Raw genomic sequence first — 26,285 nt, forward strand, 5'->3', positions numbered from 1 at the left:
GTCCCCATGCCATTAAAATCCACTCTGTGGGGCCAGGTGGCAGCGCACCCGGTTGAACCACACTCATTACCATATGCCAGAGCCGGGTTCAAGCCCCTCCTTCCCCCACCACATGCAGGGGGAATGCATCACAGTAATGCAGATCTATAGGTGTCTCTCTGTCTCTCACCCTCTCTATCTCCCTTTCTCTTCTCATTTTTCTTTATCCAGTAAGTAAATAAAAAATTCCACTCTGTTTTCTTTTCCCCTTTCTTTCCTAGAAGGAAGCCTGGGTTTAGGTGCACGCGTGCTGGAGACCAGCTGACTTGAGCACTTGACATTTGGGGTCGGCCCCCCCAGTTCCCACACCATTCTGTCACAGCACATGTCTTGGTGGGGGGATGCCTTGTTGGGTCATATTGTGAGCGGTGTGAAGAGGAGTGCCCACACATGGCCATGCACACACCTCACACCCAGAGACCCAGCTGGCACTCAGGTGTGCACTTCAGGGCTCACTCACTGAGCCGCCCTGCCCTCAGCTGCTCTGGTCTCCCCACCAGCTGCAGATGCCCCATCGGGGCTAGGGTGTCGAGGTGCACAGAGCAGCGTGGCCCAAGCTCAGGCAGTTAGCAGACTGCAGGCGAGGCAGAAGCATTGGGAGAGAGAGTCAGCTGTCTGCTCGCCGACTGTTCATCTCGCTGCCCGCACTTACTGCTAGCAGTGTGCCGCTCAGTTTCTGCATGAAAGGTACCATGAAATGGGGCTAGGGAGAAGACAGCATCATGGTTATGTTTCATGGAACCTGAGGCTCCGGGGTCCCAAGTTCAATCCCCCTGCACCACCATAAGCCAGATCTGAGCAGTGCTGTAGTCTCTGCATCTTTTCTTTCTGTATCTCTTTCATAAAATTAAAATACATATTTTTTAAAGTATCATAAAATGAACTCCTTAACACAGTGATCATCTCCCCAAAATGGGATGTCCAGAAAGAAGGTGGAGGGACTGTGAGTCATGGGGGAACAGAGACTTGGGGCAAGTCACAACCCTTGTCATTCAAGGGACATGTCTGAAGACTGTCTTACTCCCCCTCACCCCCCTCGCCAGCCATATTAGCGCAAGATACAGTAGCAGAAGTTGGAAATCTTCAAGTTACCTTTCAGACATTCAGCAGTGCTCTCTAAATGTAGAATTCAGAGCCCTTAATGATAATTCCAATGGCTTGGGTTTGAAAAATTTATTGTCATTAAAAAAATCTTGTGTGTGTGTGGTTGTCATGACCTGGGGTGGTTGCTGTTTTTAGCTAAGAGCCATCCATTCCTAGGCTGCACAATGCTGGCCTTGTTTCTGTCAGTCGCTCTGGCAGACAGCTCTGTCTCTGTGCGTGACATATTCTTGCAGAGATTGAATGAAAGAGAAAGGATGCATGTGTGCAAGATACAGGCTTCCCTTCCCTGCTCTCTCCTCACCCCCAGCCCCAGCCCCAGCCCCAGCCCCAGCCCCAAAAGAGGTCTCTCTATTGCCCTCTTCTCTCTTCACTTGGAGACTCTTGCCCCCGAAAAGCCAGGAATTACTGACGGCATGTCAGGGACCTTAGGAGAGACTGGTAAATGGGGAAGACTATAGCATTGGGCCTGGGAGCATCATGGCTCCATTCTCTCTCTAATGACACAGCTAATGAGACTGGAGTAAAGCGCTCCAGATGGCCGCAGAGAACCAGGCAGGGTGAGAATGCCCACGAATGGCACATGTGCTTAGAGCTTGTCATGTGCTGGTGTGTGCTTGTGTGTGTGTGGCTGAAGGAGCACAGTGGCAAATGAGCTCTGCCTGGAAGATCAGAGAAATAGCATCTCTCTCTCTCTCTCTCTCTCTCTCTTTTTTGGCAATATTTTATTTGACAGGACAGAGAGCAATTGAGAGGGGGAGGGTGGTAGGGAGAAAGACGCCTGCAGACCTGCTTCACTGCTGCTGAAGCCTCCCCCTTGCAGGTGTGGACTGGGAGATAAACCAGGGTTCTTGAGCATGGTAACCAGTTGCACCACCACCAAGCCCCCAAATTCCCTTTAGTCTCTCAGGGTTTGGTAGCAAAAGCAGAGAACTAGGGCTTGCAGCTTCCTTTTAGAAGAAGCATCCCATAAGCACTCAGCACACCAGCGTGTAAGAGCAAGGATGGAGACACGCCCTCAGTGCTGATCCTGTGGGATGTTTGCAAAGAAGGGGAAGGTCTTATGTCCAGCACTTCCTCCTTCTTTTCTTTCTTTTTTTTTTTTTAAATTTTTTCTTATCTTTATTTATTGGACAGAGACAGCCAGAAGTCAAGAGGAAGGGGGAGATAGGGAGGGAGAGAGACAGAGAGAAACCTGCAGCCCTGCTTCACCACTTGCAAAGCCTTCCCCCTTTCCCCCTTTCCAGGTAGGGACCGGGGGCTCAAACCTGGGTCCTTGTGCACTGTAACGTGCACTCAACCAGGTGTATCACCACCTGGTCCCTTTTTTTTCCCCCTCTATACACGCACACACGTTTTGAAAGCTTCCATATAACCTGGTCCACAGTCCTCCTCTGCTGATGAATTGGCAGTCTTTGGCTTTGCTCCCTAGCTGCTGAAATCCTTGAAGGTGACCCATTTGGCTTGGTGTCCAGCTCCAGAGTGATCCATCACACTCAGAGACATTGACATCTTCAGTAACACTCTGTCTGGCTGTCCCTCTGGGAGACTTCTCAGTGACACAGCCCGTTTTGATTTAAACCTGATCAGTATCCAGCCTGTATGTAATCTCTGTGCCATTCATTCTTCCCAAAAGAACAAAGTGACACTTGTTTTTTTTTTTTTTTTTTTTTTTACATCTCTCAGCCCCCTTGTCCAGCACCTAAGAAATGGTGATTTTAATGATTTTCAGCTTTCCATGGCTGTTCTGAAGAAGAACAATTGTCACTGCGTCTTGCTTTTGGTCCTTCTCTGAATATATACTCAGAATATTTCAGTCTGATGTATTGGAGATACCCTTGTTGTTTGTTCCATTTCTGAACTGAGAAAACAGCTAACAGAAGGCCATTGCCAGTTTTCTTCCAAGGAGAGTTGATCTGGAGGGAAAGAAGTGTCTTGGGTGTGAAGCCTGTGGGGTATTACTGCATTTTGCTGTCTAGCAGCCTTTCATGTCCTTTAGACCATGTGTAGCATCTTGGATGGGAGCAGTTGCTTTGAGATTTACAAGGAGTGACAGGGGCCAGTGAAATAGTTCAACTAGACCAGGCTCTGCTATGTCACAGGCCCGACCCAGGTTCGATCCCCCAGCCCAGCTTGTGGGAGTACTACAGCTGTCTTCTCCTGTGTCTATCTGACTGAAAAAAAGTCTGTCCACAATGGTGATCTCATACATAGACCAGCCCCCAACTGATCACACACACACACACACACACACACACACACACACACACACACACACCCATGCAACTTCATTTTTCAACAGAGAAAAAAACATGAGAAACACTTAGAAATTATCAACATATTCTTTATGAGACACCAGGGATCCAACTTGGGACTTTAGGCTTGAAAGTCCAAGACTTTATGATCCCCTGACACCTCTCAGGTCACTATCATAGTGTTTTTAAGGGCCATCATAGAAAATTAGAGGGAGGAGGGGAAATAGGAGACCTGCTGCTTCAGTACTTGTGAAGCTTTCCCACTTCAGATGGAGACCAGGGCCTTGAACCCAGATCCTTGCACATTGTAGCACATGCATTCAGTACACCATGCATATGAGTACACCATCGCCCAGCGCTCTCTTTCTCTCCTTAATAATTCTTTTAGGGACGGTGGCACACCTAGATGAAAGCATGCGTTACTATGCGTGAGGATGCCAATGCAAGCCTCCTGCCCCTACCTGCAGGAGAGAATCTACACGTGGTGAAGTGATGTTACAGGTTTCTACCCCATCCAACCCCCAATCTGTCTGTCTCTATCAGAAAAAAAAAGGCACTAGGATCAGAGGGGTCCCATTATGTGAGGGGCTGTGGGGACTGACAGTGCCTCAGAAGGGGAGAGAAGAATAAACAGAGTGGCAGGACAGGGGTTAAGGAGAAGATTCGCTTTCCTGTCATAGACTTCAGAAGCTCAAGCTAAAATAATGAACTGTGGTCGTCCGAATCCTTCCCTGGAGAGAGCTGATCAGGCCCTTCCTTTCTCAGTTTCTCCAAATAATAATGAAGCTGTCTTTGTGCCAGCCTGAAATTTTCCAGTAAGTTTGTTGGGTAGAAGTGGGTGTTTCTTAGCAAGCCTGTGGTTTAGAAGTGTGTCACCTTGTGGCCAAAAAATGTGACGGCGTCAGTGGCTGACAGTCCTCACAGAAGTGGTGCCATGGGGTTTTGTTTGGAGCTCCCCTTTGGAAGCACCTCTCCCCCCCCCACACACACATCCCAGAGGGGCCCCCTAATCCTCGCTGGAGCCTCCTCACTTCTTCACACCCCACAGAGTGTAAAGGAGGGAAGGGCCCAAGTGACTCTCCTTACAAACTGGGAAAGGACAGCTCCATTCAGATGCCCCCCCCCCCCCCCCCCCCCCCGCCACACACACACACTAGGCTGAAGCACTGTCGGCCAGGGGCCCCTGAGGTGGGGTGGGGGTGAGGTTCTGTGGAGCTTGGGTGCTGCAAGCCTAGAATCTGGTCCGTCAGTCCAGCTGCCCTTCCCTTGGCGGTGCCTGTCCCAGCTTCCCTGGGCGGATGAATGTGGGTTGTGTTCTGACCGAGTGGAGGACAGCTCCCCTGCAGGTATGTGAGAGGAACAGTCCGTGCTTGTTTGTCTCTCCTGGGGGCTGGAGGGCTGGTCAGTTGAAGATCTAACAACCTGGGCTGAAATATAAATAAGTAGCTGTGAAGGTACTTCATCTTTATTTTATTTTAGAGAAATGAGTATTTATGGAATGGAAACTCTGTCATCTAAATGTACAATTTTCCATAGTCCTTCCAGGATCTGGCGGTAATAGTAAGGAATCCTAATTACAACCAGAATCCTGTGTCGGGCTGTCTTCTCAGTGTGTCACACGGGAGATGGACAGATTGGCTGTGCTCTCTCGAGTGCTCCAGTGTCAGTCTGTCCAGGGTGCTGAGATGCATAGGAACTAAGTGACTCTTCCAAGATCACTCTTAGCTAGGATTCTTCTTTTTTTTTAAAAAAAAAAATTTATTTATTCATTTTCCCTTTTTGTTGCCCTTGTTTTATTGTTGTACTTACTATTGTTGTTATTGATGTCTTCGTTGTTGGATAGGATGGAGAGAGGAGGGGGATACAGAGAATGGGAGAGAAAGACAGACACCTGCAAACCTGCTTCACCACCTGTGAAGCAGCTTCCCTGCAGGTGGGGAGCCGGGGGCTTGAACCAGGATCCTTATGCCGGTCCTTGTGCTTTGCGCCACCTGTGCTTAACCACTGTGCCCAACTCCCGCTAGGATACTTCTTAACCTACGTGTCCTGGATCCCCAGCCTGAGCTCATACTAACCGACTGAGGCAGAGCAGAGGACCCATGGGTACCTTGCTCAAAGTCAATGCTATCTTGCTGTTTCCTGTTGATTGGGAATAGTACAGGTTTGAGCTTTCCTTGAAAACCTAGTTCCTCTTACTCACATAGTAGGGCTACTGAGAGCACTCAGTGTCTATTTAGAAAAGGCTCTTCTTTATAAAAAAAAAGATTTACTTACTAACACAAGACATGGAGAATGAACCAAAGTACCCTCTGGTACATGGGATGCCAGGGATTGAACTCAGGCCCTCAGACTTCCAAGTGCAGCACCTTACTCACTTACTTCAGTTCCTGGACCCCCAAGACTCTGAGTTTTGCTTCCACAAATATTGGAAAAGGAATAGAACGCAGCCCCAGAAAGACATGTGTGAGGGCCTCCCCCCCCCCTTTCCAAATTCTGGAAATGACAAAGTCCTGTCACGTGAGCCATGGGCTGTACCTTCTGGAGCAGTGAGTGGTCCTCAAAGCACTGGTTAAGATGCCCTGGGATTCCACTTCAAAATATGTATATATTTACTTAGGATAGAGGTAGAAATTGAGAGGAAAGGGAACAAGTGAGAAGGAAAGAGACACCTGCAGCACTGCTTCAGCAGCCATGAAGCTTTCCCTCTCCCTGCAGGTGGAGACTGAGGCCTTGAACCCAGGTCCTTGTGCATTGTAAAGCATGTGCTCTACCAGGTGCACCACTGCCCAGCCCCAGGAGCACTTAGATTCCAAAGCCGTTGACTCCTCTACAGAGCTGTGTTTCTGACCCGGGCAGTGTCACAGAGACACCAGAGAAATGAGCTAGAGAGCTGGCTTGTTCTCAGCAGTGACGACCAACACCCAGGCACTCTACTGCTGTTCTGCACTAGTGGTAGCCGCCATGCCCCCGGCGTTCTGGAACACCAGCTTGCAGCAGGGGCCCGGGAGGCCTGGCTGGAAGGATAGGCAGCCAGAATTTCCCAAGCAATAGGGCTCCTCTGCACAAAGCCTTGCAGCCCCAGGAAGTGGGGCGTCCAGTTCCAAGCAGATGAGCCTGCGAGATGTTCCCATTGCCAAGTGGACTGACCACAGCGCGAGTCTTCAGGTTCCCAAGTGGGTGATTAGAACAGGAAGGAGCCAGTGGAGGCTGCCTGGCGCCTGGAGCTGAGAGATTTCTCCCTTCAGGTTGGCCAGGCTTCAAGTGGGCGTGACTGCACATCTGCCCACCTAGCCGGGCACCCGAGAGCATGGATGGGACGGGCGGGGAGCCAGGGAGACTGACCAGGCAGGATTAACATTCTGTCAAAGAGAGACAGCTGAGGTGGAAAGATCAGTGTTCAGCAGGTCAGGGGTGATGAAGGGCTGGCTTACAAGCAGCTTCGGCTAGGGGCTCATCCAACGCAGAGAACAGCTGCTGGGGAGAGCACATCTGGGATTCTGTGCCGGCCACTCAAGCTGTGGGGCCCAGCGTGAGTGGTTTCATCTTTGAGTTCCCCTATCTATAAAATGTGAATGGTGACAGTAGCAAGCTTATGAATTTGCTATGTGGACTAAGTCGTTTTCCTCCTGGACAAAAAAAATAATAAAGGAAACCATCATGGTGTGCCTTACTTGAGTTCAGATGCAGCCTCGATGCCCGGAATTGCAGCTGTGCTCTTGTGCACACGAGGCAGCAGCGTGTGGATGGCGAGAGTCCATCTGCAAAGGGCGGTTGGGGGCAGGGGTGGGATTTTTGGGATCTTTGACTCTTTTGGGTGGCCAGTTTAATGCCCACTCCAGACTATCCTAGTGAACCACTGCCAGGATTTTAAAAATTGGCATCCTATTATTTTATTATGCATCCATTTATTTCTATCAGAGTACTGTTTAGTTCCGGCTGGTGGTGGTGGTGGGAATTGAACTTGGGACTTTCAGCAACTCAGGCATGAAAGTCTCCCCAACCTGTCTCCCCAACCCTGAATATGTTTCTTGAAGGTAGAGTAAGCGACTCATCTGTGAGCTCTCAAGGAGAAGCTAATGCCACAGTGTGAATAGCAGGCACTTAGCCATCTTTGACAGGGAGATGGAGGGCTGGGAGGGGAAGGAGAGGAGTGGAAGTCACATGCCAGTCAGGACTGACTTGACTCTGGATGATGGTCCTGGCTTGCAGCAGCTGTCCTGTCTAGGGTATGACCATCCCCATTGTAGCCAAGGTCACGCCACCATTGTGAAAGCACCCAGCTGTGAGATCATCAAATGTCACCTCCCCAAGGCCATCATGGGGAGCCAGAGGGAAACAGAGAGAAAAGGGAAAGAAAGGAGCTCTTAAAAGAAAGCTATCAAGGGAGGGGATGGGATACAGAGTTTGGGTGGTAGGAATTGTGTGGAGTTGTACCCCTCTTATCCTATGGTTTTTGTCAGTGTTTCATATATATAAAGTGATCGTTACCAGTGCCTAGTGGTGGCGTACTTAGTTGAGTGCACAAGTTCTGGTGCACAAGGACCAGAGCCAGAGTCCCCTCCCTGCTCCCCACCTGCAGTGGGGAAGCTTCTTCAGTGATAAAGCAGGTCAGCAGGTCTCTCTTTTCCCCTCCCTCCCTCCCTCCCTCTCTATCTCCTTCCCTCCTTCCTTCTCTCCTCAAGCTTTGAAGGCATAGCATAGGTTTCCAAGCCTTGGGCGTGGGAGGGAGTGTTTCCCACAAACTCTGTGGGGGAAGGGGCTTTCCCATGAATTGGGTGGAAGGATGGAGGCCAGGCTTGTCAGTGCTTTAGTGGCTTCCTAGGGCTGGTATCCACAGGGTGGACAGGGCCTTGGCCTTGAGACAGAGCTGCTGTGTGGGGGCCCTGCCTGTCTCCTGCTTGGTGCTCTGCCGGGAAGGAGTTGGCAACCCTGCTTGGGCTCTGCACCGCTGTCGGTGTTGTTGCCACAGAACAAGGATGGCAGGAGTGGGGGCTGCTGGTGGGCCTCCCCTAGAAGGACAAGGACACCAGCAAACTGTCATACTTCGCAAACACTTACTAGATGATTTGCACTTGTGAATTCACTCAGTGCCTTTTGGGGGGTAAGCAAGTAGAACCCAGAGATGTTAAGTCATTGGCTCAAGGTCGTACAGTAAGAGGCAGAGCGGGGCTCGTGTCCCTGGCGCTGTGGTTTTATAGTCTGCCCCTTGCCAACATCCCTGCCTCCCTTTCTACAGAAATAAAAGCTGAACCTGTTCGAGAGCTTAAAAAAAAAAGGTAGAACATCTGTCCTTTTATGGCAGCAGTGCTTTACGTACGCTGCTCTGTTCATTAAGTACTTAACAAGCTAGGTACTTACAAGTGCTCCAGGCACTCTTTCAAGTGCTCTCTTGTGATTGCTCGCCAATTCTCACAAGAGCCTTGAGAGGGAAGGCTCACTACTGTCCCCATTTCACAGGTAGTGAAACTGAGGGCTGGGAAGGTCCACACAGGAGGTGTTAGAGCTAGGATTTGAACCCGGTAGTCTGGCTCCATACCCCACATGGAACAAGATGTGACAGACAGGTCTCCCTGTTTGCTTATTCTGTCAGTTTCTACTGGAACTCAATTTGTGAGGGTTAGTCCCCTTACCCCCCATTTCCAGAGTGTCCACCATCCTGACTGAAACCAGAGGCTCAAGACAGATGCTGCCTGGTGAGTTTATTTCAAGGCCTGCTTGTCAGGGTGTGTAGGGTGCTAACTTGCTGAGTCTTTCTCAGCCTTCTGTCCTGAGCTGTCACCTCACGAGAGAGAGACTGGCCTTGAGGGTGGCTCTCCTCCTCCCATGCCCTGTTTATCCCCCTTCCCCAAATGGCCTCCCTCTGCAGCGTCCTTGTGTTTATCCCCCTTCCCCAAATGGCCTCCCTCTGCAGTGTCCTTGTCTGAGAGAAAGCTGACTCATTTTTAACATTTACCAGCATGCCTCCTCCCACATGTAGGTGTGCGAACAACTGGGGACCCCACCATCTGTGCGTTCGCCCCACCCCCAGTGCTGTCTCTGGCCGCCTTGGCCACACTGGGCATCCAGCCCCAGCTGCCTGCCCACTCCCTGGACCCTTCGAGGAATATGCATCTGGGTTTCCTGGGAGGATACAGCTGACTGCAGGGTTCTGAGCAGTCTCATCACAGACTCACGGTGCATGTTCTGGGGGGCTTGTCTCATTTTCAAGAGGGGATGACGGCAGAGAGTTAGGAAGACTGCACAAGGTCACAGGAGGCGGCAGGCCTGGGGGTGGTGGTGAGGGAGCCGTGGTCTCAGGCTGAGCAGGACTACCGTGAGCAGTGGTATTTATTGAGTGCCAGCTGTCTGCCGTGTACTCGGTGCTTAAGCACATACACCATCTCCCCAGCTCTGAAATGCTACTGGGATGGTGAGGATCCCATAGGCGGGAGGGACCTCTGGAACACAGCATAGCAGAGTGGGTCTGATTCTCCAACTGACAGGCTCCTAAGCCCTTGGCAGTGCTGCCTCTCATTCCAGCAGCTTGTCAGAGGGGGAAGAGGGGCTATAAAATGACGCTATGGGCCAGCAAGACAACTCACTTGGATAGTGCGCTGCTTTGCCATGCACTTGACCCAGCTTTCTGCTCAGCTCCCACTTTGACCAGGAGGGAGGCCATCACCAACCCCAGAAATTTCAGGGTCATGCTGCAAATTGCTCACTCAGCAGAGTGGCTTATTCTGCATTGGGGCTCTAGTATACAAGTAGGAAAAGGGGGGAGAGCACCTAGACACCTGTCGCTAAAGTTTGGGTGTTCTCCCCCTTTTCCTACTTGTATACTAGAGCCTTGTGCATGCATAACGCTACCACCGAGTAGCCTCTCTTAGGTAAAGGTTTTAGAGAGGTAGAGTGAGAGAGAGGAGGGATACTACAGCACAGCTCCACCATGCCATGGTGTCTGTGTCCCACCCCCCTTTCCCCCTTGCAGGCCTTGGCGCTCCCATGGGGTGCTGTAAGCAGTAAATACAGTTGTTAATAAATGTGTAAAATTTTTCTGTTTTCTGCAAAACACTCACTCCTAGCCTAGGTCCTCCTTCACCATGACTTTGGTGCAATACACCAAACCCAGTCCAAGTTCTACTCTGTGATCGCCCTTCTGTTCTTATTCACTCACTTCTGTCCAGGAATGGGATCATCCCATATTCATCCTTCTTTCTGGCTGATCTCACTTAACACGATTCCTTCAAGCTCCATCCAAGATGAAGTGAAGAAGGTGGATTCACCATTTTTCCTAGCTAAGTAGTATTCCATTGTGTATAGAGACCACAACTTGCTCAGCCAATCATCTGTTGTTGGGACACCTGGGTTGCTTCCATGTCTTGGTTATTAAGAACTGTGCTGCTAAAGATCTGTGTAAACCTATGTTCACAGCAGCATAATTTGTAATAGATGCCTAACTGCTGTTGGGTGCCAGTGACTTTGGCAGGCCTGATTGGGGCACATGATGATACAGGAAGTTAGCAGCCTTCTTCTGCTATGCTGACTGGTTTTCTCCAGTGCCCACCTCACCCCGGCCCTGATCATGGAAAGTTCCACAAATCCCTTGACATATTAACCGTGCTCACAAAGGCCAGCCCGTCGCCACCAGTCCTTTTGATTTCTAATAGGTGTTTGAGGAAGAAATGTCTGAGCTTTGACTAGCTCCATTCGCCTTTGGCTCTGTAAGGCTCTTCAGCTACTTGACTAGCAGAGGGAAACCAGAAACCATTTGTGAATGTTTCCTCCAGTATGTTATAGGTTTGGGGGCTACAATGCCATTTGTGGTTTCTGCTAACAAGAGTAAAGTTTCCATGCTAAGGTCACAGTATAAAAGAAAATTGAAACTGAATATATATATTTTTTTAATTTGATCAGAATCTCTAATACTGTTAAGCGACAGCTGTGACTATATATGCACAGGCTGGTATGAAGTTCAGGGCTTTTTTTGAAAGGGTTAATTAGGCTTGACATTAGAGGAAGCCAAATGCCACAGGGCTCAATTTCTTATTTGCAGTTGGCGTTTTTTCAAGCCTCAGGCACCACAGACATGTGGATGGGGACTGGATAGAGGGAAGGCTGAGGGGAAGCTCCATGTGTCAAGTGCGATCACACAGAATAGGACAGGCTTGTCTTATTCTCCACTGCGGGCGAGAGCTGGGCCCTGTGACAAGCTTCGGCTCAGTGTCGGCAGAGGCAGTTATCTTCCCCGTCACTGTCGTATTCTGTTTCTAGAACATCACAGGCCCAGGGTGAATTTTGTCAAGAAAGGCTGCCCTGTGCTCTGAGTCTCTCTGGTTCACTCGGAAACAAACAGGATGTTTCTGTTTCTTAGTTGCTTTCAGTTGACTGACTTGGGATTTTAGCCTCTGACACACTCATTGTGAACAATAGGGCAAGCTTTGAATGTTGATATATATTGAGGTCAGAAGGACATGGAAGGGCCACACGATACACCTGGTAGAGCTCACAGATTACCATGCACAAGGGCCTAGGTTCAAGCCCCCGCTCCCCTACCTGCGGGCGGGGGGGAGCTTCACAAGCAGTGACACAGTGCTGCAGGTCTCTCTCTTTCTCTCTCCCTCCCTATCTGTCTGTCTGCTTCTTCCTTCTCAATTTCTCTGTCCTATCAAATAACTATTGAACAAAAGGAGGCGACGAGCCAAAGTGCCTAAAAGGAGAAAAAGCAGGATTCTGCTATTTCTGTGGCCCTTCCGGTTCTGTCTGGATCTCCGTCTGCAGAGTTGCTCACTCTTGACCTCAAGACACCTGGGGTCCTCCTGCCCCCATCAGCCTCTTCCACGTAGCAGCACCTTCTGTAATCCCGTGCTTCCTGTGTCCAGTGAGGGGGTGTTGTCTTTATCTTCTGCTGAGGAATGACTTCTGACGTGGCAGGTGGTAGAGGTCAGCCTGGTTTGCTGGTATTTTGAGATGCTCATCCTCTGAACCTCTGTGATTTATCTGCAGCTATGATTCAGACAGTACTGTGCCAGTTGCTTAAAATTTGATGGGAGAAAATTTTTGATGATAGAGAAACTTATCTTTTTACTTTTGATAAAGTGGTGTTTTTTTTTTTTTCCCTGCAAATGTTGAGAAAGCTAGTGATCATTTGATTTAGCAGCCAAACCTTGGGGAGTCACCAGCAGCCACTGATTTGAAGAACACCATTTGGGAAGGCTGACCTCCTCAGAGCTGAAGAAGGAGCGGGGCTCCTCTTGACCTACTCTCCCCATCCGCTCCCAATATGTGGGGTGTGTATGTGGCTTCCTGTCTGGGACCTGGGTCAGGGCCAAGGCCTGTGACCAATGAGAGAATGACCAGGACTCTCAATGGGCCTGACTGTTCCCCAGAGAGCCCTGGGTGTGTGTGTGGGGGCGGGGGGGGGGGGGTTTTGAGGCTGCAGCATTTTACCCTTTGGCCTTGAGGCTGTTCCTGTTGGTTGGAAAACTCAGCATGAATCTCCCTGTAGGTTGGGGGAGGAGGGGGCTCGAGATTCATATTCATTACTCCCTGGGTCTGGCCACTTGGAGGAGGGCTGGGAGGAGCCCTGAGAAGGGAATCACAAACCCCTTCCTGCATCCCTTCCTGCGTCTTGAGCTCAGAGGTGTGAAGAGCCCTAGCACACATTTCTGAGAAGCGGGATTGACTGGCAAGATGCCTCTTCCCCACCCCCACCCCCACACACACATTGTTCAGCTCCCACCAGCTCCTACATGACTTGTATACACGCTTGCCATTGTCCCCTCAACTGGTGAAGAAACCAGAGCAGGAAAGACTCAGTGGTCTGTCACTGTCTCAAGGGTATGGGGTCTTGGGTTCAATCCCTGCTCCCTCTCCACCCCCCAAGAAAAGCAGTTATCAAGATCTACTGTGGAAGCACCACTCTGGTCATTTTGGTCCTTTCCTCCTCTCCTGGGGCCCCCCCATATACCCATCCATCAGAGGAAGGACCCAGGGAGTGAGCCTGGAGTTTGGGAAGGGCAGGCGATGGTGTGTGGGCCTGAGATGACACAGCTGCCATGGGCTGGTCCCCGTGACCATGTTTCCCCAGGAGTGACATTGGAAGCCAGTGGTGTCTCCCCAGAGCCTGTGGGCCCTCACTGTTCCAGCCTGTGCTTCTGGCTCTCCTTTCTCCTCCTCTTCCAATGGAGGCAAAGAGAATGAAAGAGCCCACAGCACCAAAGCTTCCTCCAATACAGTAGGGTTCAGGCTTAAATCTGGGTCTCGCACATGGCAAAGCAACACACTGTCCAAACGAGCTATCTTACCGGTCCACGAGCCTCTGCTTCTGCTCCTGTTTCTGCCCCCCTCAGCCCTGCACCACCACCTGCTGGCAGCCGCAGAGGACCTCCATGAACAGCTCACATCTGGAGCTGTGCAGAAGCTTAATCAAGCCACGTGTTTGTTTGTTTGTTTACTGCCAGAGCTCTGGTCGTCTCTGACTTATGGTACTGTGGGGGGATTGAACCTGGAACTTTGGTGCCTGAGGCATGAGAGTCTCTTTGCATAACCATTATACTATCTGCCCCCATTGCCAATCTACGCATCCTCTAGTCTCACTACTACTCTTTCTCTCTTCCTCTTTTTCTGCTGCCACCCTCCCCCTTTCAATTTTGCATAATTCCACCTTTCCTGGTGGACGTTTTTTCTTTTAATTTTACATAGAAGGTAAGAGACAAAGAAGGAGGGACACACAGAAGGAGGGACCCCCTCAGCACTGCATCACTGTTTATGAAGCTTCCCCTGTGCATAGTATTCCCATGTGGTCGCTGTGGGCTTGAACCTGGGTCCTCAGGCATGATAAAAAGTGTGTGCTCTGTTGGGTTGTGCCATCTCACCCCACTCCATGCTTGCTTTGCGACATTTTTTTTTAACTTATAGTCTATTTATTGATACTTATATTTGGATAGATACAGAGAAAGATTGAGAAGGAGGGGGAGGTGGAGAGGGAGAAAGACACCTGCAGCCCTGCTTCCCTGCTCATAAAACTTCTTCCCCCCCACAGATGGGGGACTGGAGGTTTGAAGCGGGGTCCTTGCTCGCTGTAATATGTGTGCTCAACCAGGTGTGCCACACTCAGCCCCCTTCTAATAGTTATTACTGTTTTGCAAACAAGTGAGAGAGTGAGAGTAAGAGCAAGAGAGAGACAGAGACCACAGCTCAAACGACTGACATATACGTAGTGCTGGGACTTCATGTGCACAAGTCCTGTGCTCTACTTGCTGAGGCCCTTCGCTGCCACACGCTCCCATGTTCAGAGATCTCTTTGGTGTGGGGGAGTAGCCTCACCAGTGGCTACAGATAAGTCTTTGGTCTTCTTCGGGGAGAATTCCATTTCTTTGGCACTTCCTTGGGTTTCAGAGTTGATTTGGACCTAGAGTTATAGCAGAGTCACTATTTTCAGTGGGGGATAATAGTTTATAGGGTAGGAAAAAGTACAGAAGCCACTCCTCATGACATTTTTTTTTCTGTTTTTTTTTTTTTTTTTGTCTCCAGGGTTATCATTGGGGCTCAGTGCTGGCACTACAAATCCCCTGCTCCTGGAGGCCACCTTTCTCATTTTGTTGCCCTTGTTGTTGCTGGATAGGACAGAGAAAAATTGAGAGAGGAGGAGAAGACAGACAGGAGAGAAAGATAGACACCTGCAGACCTGCTTCACTGCTTGTGAAGTGACCCCCTGCAGGTGGGGAGCCGGGGACTCGAACCAGGATCCTTCCACTGGTCCTTGCACTTCACACCATGTGTGCTTGACCTGCAGTTCTGCTGCCTAGCCTCCTACATTCACTTTTATAAGTGCATATAGATTTGCTTAGCTGAGATCCTGAGCCTTATACTATTTTGAATTCTGTGGCTTTAACTTAAGATTCTTTTCCATGCTTCCACACCATTTTGAAAATAATGTGTCCTTCTTTCCAAGTTGCTTATATGCTGTGATTTATTAATGGCATATGTAAAGGGATCATGATTTCATGAAGTTATTCCTCTTGTTTCGGACATTTCAGGGTTTTTGAAAATAGCTTTTGGCCACAGAAAAGAAACTGTTACAGTAAATATCTCTTCTCATAAATCTCTCCACTGCTGGTGAATTATTTCCCAGGAGTCATTTCTCAAGATGGGGAGTCACCAGAACCGAAGACAGTAAACATCTTCACAGCTCTGGTGACACTGGCACGTGGGGATATTTTAGAGCCGGTGTTCTCCTCTCTGTCAGCATCCCAGACCAGAAACCCTCAGAAGGAAATGACAAAGGGGATGTGAGCACAGATGATGCCCATCTTGAACTCATCTTGGCAAATGGAAGTGAAAAGCTGGGTCTGGTGGCCACTTAGGACAGCTCTGGTGCATAGTATTCCCATGTGGTTGGGTGGAACTGTCTGTCTGTTCCACCCTTCGAGTGGAACTGTCTGTCTGTCTATCTGTCTGTCTGTCTCTCAGCTCCTGTGTGTGGAGAGCAGACAGTGTGCTGCTGTCTTGAGAGCAAAGCCAAAGTAGTGAGATCTCCAAGAGGCACCACCCTCTGTCCTAAATAGTTCCTCTCTGGCCCGGGGTGTAGCTCAGTGGTAGAGCACGTGCTTTGGAAGTATGAAGTCATGGGCTGAATTCCAAGCACAAATAAGTGAATTAGTGAATTAACTAAAGACAGATTGTGAAGGGAACTTCTTTACATGGTTGGTGGAAACCAATGTTGCTTTTATGTGTGTATACAATGTAGTAGCTATTATGGAAAGCAGTATGGAGAATCCCCTGAAAAGTAAGAATCCTATAAATCACAGCTAGAACACTTTTGGGTATTTATCTGAAAAATAGAAACACAGGTTTGAAGAGCTACACCCACTCCTGATTAATTAATTAATTAATTTATGCCTCCAGGCTTATCGCTGGGGCTTGGTGCCTGCACCACAAGTCCACTGCTCCTGGAGGCCATTTTTCCCATTTTGAGCCCTTGTTGTTGTTATTATCATTGTTGTTATAGCTGTTATTGTTGTTAGATAGGACAGAGAGAAATCAAGAAAGGAGGGGAGGACAGGCGGGGTGGGGGGTGAGAGAAAGATAAACACCTGAAGACCTGCTTCACCACACTGCAGGTGTGGAGCCAGGGGCTTGAACTGGGATTCTTGCTTTGGTCCTTGTGCTTCACCATGTGCGCTTAACCCGCTGCACTACTGCCCGGCCCTCTCCTGTTTTATTTTTAAATGAGCTACCAGGGGATGAAATGGAGGTCTTGTATGTGCAAGACACTGCTGAGCAGCCTCTCTGGTCTGCTTAAAGAAATTCTGTATCCTTAGAGAAAAACCAGGTATGAGCCAGAGAGGGAGAGACACCAAAGCAGTGTCCCACCATCCATGGAGGGGTATCCCCCTGCTACTGCCTCCCCCCCCCCCCCCCGTGCTGTCCATGGTGCTGGGGACAGACCACAGGGCCTCTACACACACAGTACAGGATCTACCTGCTGAACCATCTCCTGGCCCCTCAGCTTCCGCTCCTCCTCGTCATCCTTGTCCTCCTCCTCCTTTTTCTCCTCCTTATTCTCTTTCTCCTTTTCTCTGCTACCACCAGGATTATTGCTGGGGCTCAGTGCTGGCACTACAGATCCATTGCTCACAGTGGCCATTTTTTCCCCCCTTTCCTTTTCTTTTTTCTAGTTTACTAGATAGGACAGAGAAATTGAGAGAGGAAAGGGGGAGATAGAGAGGGAGAAAGATACCTACATCCCTGCTTCACCACTTGTGAAGCTCCCTCCTCCCCCCAGGTGGGAATTGGAGGCTCAAACCCGGTCCTCACACATGGTAACGTGTACCATCACCTGGCCTTCTCCTCTACTTTTTATAAGGGGGTCTATTGCATTTATCTCTCTCAGTTGTCTCTAATTTCATAGTCGCCTAAATAATTAGACTGGCAGAGACCCTGTTTCCAAAGAATGTCCCACACTGGGGTTCTGAGTGGGCGTGAATGTGGGAGAGGAACATTGTTCATCGTGGCCTTAGCCAGGCCTTCTCCAATTTCACATAGGAAACCTTGAGAGAGACACCTGCTGGGTGATCAAAGCCCTGCAGGGCACCACAAAGGGCTGTGTGGCCAGGAAGGCTCAAATCCCTCAGCTGGAGGGGTCACACACAGTGTGTGTGAGGCACAGCGGCTGATGTGACCCTGCCCTGTGCATCCAGGCTAAGGAGCAGACTCGGAGTCCACCCCCCCCCCCACCAGCCTGGTGGGGGAGCTCCAGTAAAGGTTATTTCGAATATTTTCCTTCTCTATGCAGCCACTTTATCCTGCATCTCTAGCTGCGGGGCAGCCCTGAGACAGACAGACATGAATGTCTCCAAGTCATAAAACCAGGCTTGGAGTACCAGCTGCAGGAGGAAAAAGTCTTTTGGCACATTATCTGCATCACTGCAAAATAAATTTATAAGCAGCCCCGGGGAGCTGCAGGGGAGAGTGTAAAGCTCTTCCAGAAGGAAAGGAAGGACGAGCAGGAATAAACGGCACAGAGCCTGGCCTTTCTCACCCTTGGGCCTGTGGGGTGTGATTTAGTTGGCGTGTGCTGCCCATGCTGGTGCTGTCTGTCTGTCTCTTGTTCATTTAAGGGGACATGCACCGTAATTTAGAAGAGCTTTCCTAGGTTAGCTGCCAAGGTTAATTCTTTGAACTATGTTTTCCTATGCACTGCAGGCGGGAGTTCCAGGAACATAGATCGTGCCAAGGTTTGGGTGGAGGGCTCTTCTCCTTCTCCCTAAACCCGTAGAAGCCCCCACATTTAGGCCAGTTTGAAGGTGGCAGTTGCTGTTAAGTTTCTGTTAAGGTGAGAGGCTTCATGTCACCGAGAGTGACATCGGTATATACAAAAAGCTTCTGAATATTGACAGTTTCAGATCTAGGAAGATAGCCTTTAAGCTAAGACTCACTCTTCTACTCATAAATCTGGTAAATGTTACCAGTTACACGCAGGTTAACTTTTGACCAGTACTTTATTCTTTTTTTTTAAAAAAATCTTTTTTTAAGTATTATCTTTATTGGATAGAGACAGTCAGAAATCGAGAGGGAGAGGGAGCTAGAAAGGAAGAGAGGTAGAGAGACCCCGGAAACACTGCTTTACCACTTACAAAACTTTCCTCCTATAGGTGGAGGCTGGGGCTTGAACCTGCGTCCTTTCTCTCTCTCTTTTTTTATTTCTTTATTGGGGAATTAATGTTTTACATTTGATAGTAAATACAATAGTTTGTACATGCATAACATTTCACAGTTTTCCATGTAACAATACAACCCCCACTAGGTCCTCTGTCATCCTTTCTGGACCTGTATGCTCTCCCCCCCCCCCCACCCACCCCAGAGTCTTTTACTTTGGTGCAACATGCCAATTCCAGTTTAGGTTCTACTTGTGTTTTCCCTTTTGAACCTGCGTCCTTGTGCACTCAACCAGACGTGCCACCACCTGGCCCCTCCCTGGTACTTGATTCTCTAAAGAACTTAATCATCTTGTAAAATTTTAAATTGCATTTAAAGTTGAATGTATCTTGGGTCCGAGTGATATTACATGATATTACTGTGCTCAAGGACTCAGGTTCAAGTCCCAGTTCTAGCCTCAGGAAAGAAGTTTCACAAGTGCTGGAACAGTGCTGAAGCTCTCTCTCTCCCTCCTCCCCTCCATTCTTTCTATCCTTCTGGGTCTCACCTGGTATCAGAAAGAAAGAAAAAAATGGGGAAATGGTTTCTGGGAGTGGGAGGAGCTGTACAGGCAGCAAGCCCCAGTGATAACTCCAGTGCAGAAAAAGTTAAATATATCTAATATCTTCAAACTAGGTCAATTAGTTAACACACACACACACACACACACACACACACACACACACACACACACACACACACATATTCAGATAGTATAAATTTAATACCCCCAGCTTAGAAATACTGTAGATTTAAGGTCCTTACCTGTTCTAATATTGCATGTAAACTCAGGAGATTTCCACTTAGAATCGTACATCAAACAAATTGCTCAATTAAGCTTTTCATGTTGGCATGGCAGGGGAGCTATTCTTGAATAGGTCCATATCTTGAGAATATTAATATTATTGCCTTCTATGTTCTGCCATTATTATTATTTTAATTTGGTAGGACAGAGAGAAATTGAGGGGAAGGGTAGGAGAGAGAGGGAGACACCTGTAGCCCTGCTTCATCAGTCATGAAGGCTCCCCTCACACTGGCAGGAGCAACCCAGCCCTGTGACTTCACGTTGCTGGTCGCACATGCTCACACCAGGGATGGTGACACTGTCATTTAGTACGTGTACACACACACACACACACACACACACACACACACACACACACACACACACACGGCAATATCACTCCTCCATTTATGGCTGAGTTTCAGAGATGAAGAAGCAGACCACAGATGCCAAGAGTAGCTTTAATGGGACTGGCATTGGAACCCAGTTCTGTTTGTCCTCATTTCCAGGATCTTCTCATTCCTGGTGTGCCTGGGACTCACCTGGTTCCAACACCAAGAGTCTTGGGTCCTGGGGTGCTCCTCAATCCTGGTCATACTGGTTTCAGGATGTTGATTCCCATGGGGGCGGGGGAAAGGTGTGTGTGTGTGTGTGTGTGTGTGTGTAGGAGGGGAGATGTGTACCCCACAATAGCAAAGCAGAATGTCCTGTGCTCAAAGGAACAACCCCACTGTCCCCCACTTCACCTGGTGAGCTCAGCTCAGACTCCTCCGTCCAGCTTGTTTTTGACAGATGGGCTGGGCTGCTGGGTACAGCAGTGTGTCTGAGAAGAACACGTCTGTGACTGCTGCTGTGCCACCAGCTGGGGGACGGGGTTCACAGGTGTCTGTGGGGCACTGGGCTGTCTCCCCAGTACTGGGAGCGGGAGACCTGGTGGGCAGCTGTGTGCAGAGCACGTGACCATGGCTGGTGAGGGGACAGGCGCCTTGCTGCTCTTGGTGAGGGCTCTTAGGGCAAGAACATCTTGTGCTGCCTGGACTGACAGACGGAAGGGTGGGGACAGGCAGAGCTGGTGGGGCTGCAGTGGCTACTTGCACTGCTATTTGCAGCCTGCGTGACCTCCAGCAAGTGTGTCAGTCTCTCTGTACTCCAGGTCCTTCTGCCATAAAGTGGATGTATTATTATTAGCATGTACTTCCTGATTCTTTGTTTGTTTTTTTGTTTATCTTTATTGCCATGAGTCATTACTGGAGTTTGGTGCTGGCATCATGAAAATACCATTCCCAGTAGTCATTTCTGCTCCCCTGCCTTTTTTTCCCCCTTTCTATTTTATTGGGTAGGACAGAAAGAAATTAAGACGGGACGGGGGATGTAGGAGAGAGGAAGATAGACACCTGCAGACTTGCTTCACCACTCATGAAGGTTCCCCACTGCAGGTGAGAAGAAAGGGCTTGAACCCAGGTTATTGTACATGGTAATGAGTCTGCTCAACTGGGTCTGCCACTTCATTTCCCAATTCTCAAAAGATTTTCTCCTCTCTCTCTCTCTCTCTCTCTCTCTCTCTCTCACACACACACACACACACACACACACACACACGTGCTGCTGGGGCTTGAACTCAGGACCTCACGCTTGAGAGTCCAATGCCTCACCCACCATGCTACTTCCTGGACCAGCGGCCAAGACTTCCTAGTTCAGAGTGCTTTGCAAGCATTAAGTGAAGCAGAGTGATGGGAAGGCTTAGCTGGTGTGTAGGGGGCATTGGGCATTTGGGCAGTTCTTAGGTGCTTGTGATTTGTGATAGTAACTGCTGCTGTGCCTTACAAGGCTTGAGTTCTGGCTGCAAGCTCCCCTCGGGGCACATAGGCAGTGCTTCTGCTCTCTGGGTTGCTTTTGTGGTTGAAGGAGCCAGACAGCAGACCCTTAGAGCCTCAAATGTCTGGTTTTACAAGAAGCATCAAAACCAACCTTCACCCGGGGCCCAAACTTCTGTTTGGCCCTGCCAAGGCCTGCAGGGACAGTCTCGCAGCCCCCCTTCTACCTCACCAGTGCAGGCAGGACCACAGGAGCTACTCAGAGAGGACAGGGACTCCACCCCTCTGTCCTGAGCTCCCTTTCTGTCTCCTGCTCTCAGCTAAGTGGGAATAACAGTCATGTAAAAACATCTGCGTGACATGAACCCTTAGGGACAAGCTTTTACTTTTGTCTTCACTTGCGGTTTTTTTTTTTAATTTCAATTATTTCATTTAATAGTTACAGAGAAATTGAGAGGTGAGAGATAAGGAGAAAGAGAGAGAGAGAGAGAGTCCTGCAGCACGACCTCAACCACCTGCAGGTGGATCTGGGGTCTCAAGCCCTGTCCTTGCACAGGGTGGAGGCCTCACACTGCTCCTGGGTGGGCTGCCTTAGTATCACAGTGAGAGAGAGGGTGAGGCTAAGTGGTATTAGGGCTTGAACTAGGGTTCAGTAAAGGCCCTCCACATGCTTGTTGAAACAGTAGTGCCACCATCTGTATGTCATTAACCCAGCTTCCCATAGTGGCACTTGTCCTAAGACAGACAGACACACATGCACACGTGGTCATTCCACCCCTTGTGTGGATGCTGGCCTAGGTCACTAGGTTCGCAGGAGGGCAGAGCCCTGTGCCACCTTGGGGCGTCCGCTGGGCTCCTTTCTCCTCTGAGGCCTTGGCCGTGGCCAGGCTCCTGCCATCCAGGGAGGCTCCCAGACGTTATCTGTCAGAGGCAGGCACTTCCTCCACTGAGTCAGGCATAAGCCATAAATGCCGGGCTTGTTATTGTGCCCATAAAATGCACATAAGGCCCCCTGTCCTGTGCGGCTAAAGGTGCCCAGTCGGTTCTGGGGCGCCTGCTGGGGTCTTGGGCTGGGCCTGAGAGGCCGAGAGGCTGGGCACAGGCGTCCGGGGCAGGCCCCACACGGACACAGTGACTTACAGGCCTCATCTTAGAAAAATAAACCAATTAAATATTACTGCCCCCCATAAAAGCTGACGGAAGAGGTTCCCCCCCGGTGGGGCCTCCCTGGAGGTCCGGGCCAAAGTCTGTCTGCCGCCATGCAGAGGACTGTGTCTGGCACGGCCTGGACGTCGGCACCTCCCGTTTTACGGCTGTCTTTCCTCCTCCTCTGGGGTGTTGCTTGGCCACTGTGCTCAGAGGGCAAGTGGCGTGCACGGGGCACCCTGCCGCCTTCAGGGTGGAAATGAAAAATGAAGTCATAAATGAAAGGAAAACATGGCGTGGCTTTGCCCCCTTCTCCTCGCCGGGCAGCAGGGGGAACAAAGACACAGTGTTGCTGAGCTCGGCCTGCTCGGGCCCTGATAGCTTGACTGCGTGTGTGGACGCGCCCCCCCCCCCCCCCCCCCCCCGTCACCCGGCAGGCTGCTTGGTGACCCGAGTGCAGAGGTAGCACTGAGGCCTGTGGGCTCTATCCTGCTGGCTGCCCCATTTTTGATGAGATGATTGGAGAAATTGAAAAGATACAAAATGCTGCTGGGGAGACAGCATAGTGCTTATCCAAAAAGACTTTGATGCCTGAGGTGCCACGGTCCCAGATTCAATCCCCAGTGTAGTGCTCTGGTAAAGAAACAAGCAAATAAGTAAATAAATAAAATCAGTGATGCTTTCCTGGGTATGAGAGGGCTTCCTTGAGGGTAATAGAGATGTTGTTTCCTAGCTGGGTGCTGGCTGTATCTGTTTGTGAAACATTAGCAAGCTTAGTATGAGCACACACACACCATATAATTTTTAAAGAGTTTCTATTTCTAAAATATTTTTATTTTCTTGAAGAGTCAGAGAAAATTGAGAAGAAAAGGGGAGACAGGGAGGAAGAGAGACACTTACAGACCTGCTTCACCTCTCCTGAAGCTTTCCCCCCAAAAAACAGAACTGGGGGCTTGAACCCAGGACTTTACACATGGTATTGTGTGTGCTCAACCAGGTGTGCCACCACTGGGCCCCTGATCACACCTTTATATATGTACGTTGTAGGCTGGAAAGTTGCTATGATGGTTATACATAAAGACTTCTAATACCTGAGGCTCTGAGCTCCTGGGGCCAGTTCCCTATACCACCACAAAGAAGCATACTCTTTCCTGACACTTGGAAAGGACTTGGGATTCAGATTTCTGCGTCCCTGGGTAAGACTGTGCTGGCTTGGCGCCCACACTCGTTTCCTTAGCACCTGTGGCTACTGCCGCGTGACTGGATGTCACCACAAGGAGACCCTGACACAGCTGGTCTTATGTGAGCCCTGACAGAGGAAGTGTGCTGCCTTCTGCCCCAGGAAGTGAAAGTGATGTGAGAGAGTGTGGCCTGGAGTTGAGCTGAACTCTTGGAGTTTTGGAGGATCCAGTGTTCCCCATAGGAGGGTTGCACAGGAAGGTATCCATGTACCTGTAAACCTTTCAGAAGCCATCAGCTGCCTCTGGAGGTGATTCTCCTCAGGTTGGTTCCTCCTCCAGGGAGTCCTCCTTGCCTTTTGTGCCTGGGGGGCTTTACCTGTCAGAGAAGCCCAGAGACTTGCTTGAGTTCTGGTAGCACGTCCCCACAGTTCTCTGGCTCAGCTGGAGATGTCTCTGCTCTCCCTCCCAGGGGGGGGCAAGTGATTGATTTATTTAGGTCAGAAATTCTGTGCAAATCTAGTTTAAAATCATAAATTACTTCAGAAACATTACTTCAGAAACATTTAATACTCCTCCCTCCTTTTGCTTTGTGAGTATAAGCATATAACATACAGTCATAACTGGTGAATCTCAGGGACTTCCATGTCACAGGTGGAGAAACAGACACAGGGAGGCTGGGTATCTTGTCTGAGGCCACACAGCCCATCTAGAGTGGAGCCTGGATCCTAGTCCATGCTGTTGGGGAACTGTCCTGCTGTCTACTCACCTGCCACCAAGTCGAAGGTGAATTCTGAGGCTTGTGACTGGGTGTGTGTCCTTGCTCCACCCAGGCCCCTGGCCTGTCACCCCACTGGAAACCTCTCTACAGTTTGGGATAGTGCTCACCTGTCCTTTCCTCCCTCCTCCATCCCTTTCGCTCTCTGCTTTCTTTTCTTTCTTCCTGCTCTCTCTACCTCTTTCTTTCTTCATTCCTCCTGCCCCCTTCCCACTGGGCCCTTACCAGGCATCCTTACTGTGTGAGGATGCTCTGTGAGCCTCTTTCCTACCTCAAAGCAACCCTTGGTGTTCACAGTGCTTTTGGCTATATGTGGAATTCATATAATGTCCCTCCATTATTTATCAAGCACCCCTTCTGTCAAGAACTATAAACTCTTGTCCTTTTTGCCTCAAGTGGACAATGTATTTATTTATTTGATTGAGACCAGAACACAGATCAACTGTGGCATCTACGGTGCCAGGGCTTGAACCTGGGACCTCATGCTTGTGAGTTATGTGCTCTGCCACTGAGCGAAATCCCTAGCAAGCTGCTATTTTCATGAAAGATAGACTGGTATACTACTATTGCTCTTTTAAGATTTGTCTTTTTCCTCATCCTTACCAGAAGCTTCCATACCCAACACCCACCCCCCAACACACACACACATAGCTCCTCCATAAGTGGACTTGTGTGAGGCTCTGGGGAGGCCAGGCCCATATCAGCTAGTGGGGGAGCCTCCTGGGGAGGGCCTGCACTGTCCCCTCAGCAGCTCCAGTTCTCAGGTATAAAGAGGTTCTAGCTGATGAGGGCGAGAACTCTGGAGCTTTGAAGCACATCACCAGGCCTGGTGTTGGTCAGGCAACTCTCAGGGAGCATGTGTCATGCTGTCTTTTTCAGTGAATGTGGGGGGCCAGTGGTTGGCAATGGCACCTCAGATATGGAGGAGCCTGGTGCTGGGAGCTGGGAGCTGGGGCTGGGGAGAGTCTCTGCTGGCTGTTCCTCTCCTCTGCCCTGTCGGCCTCTTCTCCTTGCCTGTCAGTCCCAGCCTGCATGGCCCCTAGCTCACCGCCTCCCTTTCTCTCCCCAGTCATGCGGAGGAACCCGTTTGGTGTGGACATCTGCTGCCGGAAGGGGTCTCGGAGTCCACTGCAGGAGCTCTACAACCCGACCCAGGTGAGTACAGAGACTCTCTCCTCACTTTCTAGGATGCATCACTGGGAGTGGGGGTGGGTGGAGGGTGTTGGGGCCAGGGAGACAAATTGCCAGAAGTCTGTGCTCTGGGGATTTGAGACTCGTCCCACTGCCAGGTGTTACTTCCACCCTGGGTGGTCGCCCCGTTTGCTACCCTTCAGGCAAGATGCGACACTCAGGAAATCTTGAGAGGTCCCCTTCCCCACAGTGACATTCAGTTCTGACTTTCAAGGTTATCATTGTGGATGACCGACAGATTCTATTGGGTTGTCAGAGAAGTCATGACGTACTTTTCTTTCGTTTTTTACTTTCTCATTTATTGGACAGGACAGAGAGGAATTGAGAGGGGAGGGGGAGATAGAGAACAAGGAAGAGAGAGAGAGACAGATAAGACACCTGCAGACCTGCTTCACCGCTCCTAGAGTATCCCCCCTTGCAGATGGGGAGTGGGGGCTTGAACCCAGGCCCAGCCCCTTTTCTACATCTTTTCAAGGTAAAAATACATCATGGCTTTTCCGACAGCATGTTATTATAAATATCCAAAAGGCCGTTGGCTGAAAAAGGAGCTCCCCATCCCTTGGTGCCAGTCAGGGCTTTGAGATGCTACGGGTGCCCACTGTGGTCAGAGACACGTGTGTTAACTGATGACGCAGCTCTCACAGCTGCCCAGGTGTTGGGTGGCCGAGAGCCACTTGCTGGCAGGTGGCCACAGAGGGACTCGAAGCCCACAGAGCCAGTGGCAGAGCTGTAAGGAAGGCTCACAGGGGGGTGAGCTTGGTACCTAGGTACCCCCCCCAGGATGAGGTCTAAAAAAGACAGCAGTGCCCCCAGGTCCACCTG

The 26,285-nt window shown here is 50.0% G+C and overlaps 1 protein-coding gene across 2 annotated transcripts in view; it reads left to right on the top strand.

The window, feature by feature from the left end:
• Positions 1 to 26,285, top strand: part of CHST11 (carbohydrate sulfotransferase 11) — a 173,744-nt gene that overhangs the window by 70,348 nt on the left and 77,111 nt on the right. For both annotated transcript variants that reach the window (XM_007533035.3, XM_007533037.3), the window contains exon 2: positions 25,342 to 25,427. In XM_007533035.3, coding sequence (XP_007533097.1) covers positions 25,342 to 25,427 — 86 coding nt within the window. The remainder of the gene's footprint in view (positions 1 to 25,341; positions 25,428 to 26,285) is intronic.

Source organism: Erinaceus europaeus, chromosome 7 (assembly GCF_950295315.1).
Source record: "Erinaceus europaeus chromosome 7, mEriEur2.1, whole genome shotgun sequence".
In the NCBI taxonomy this organism is placed as follows: Eukaryota; Metazoa; Chordata; class Mammalia; order Eulipotyphla; family Erinaceidae; genus Erinaceus; species Erinaceus europaeus.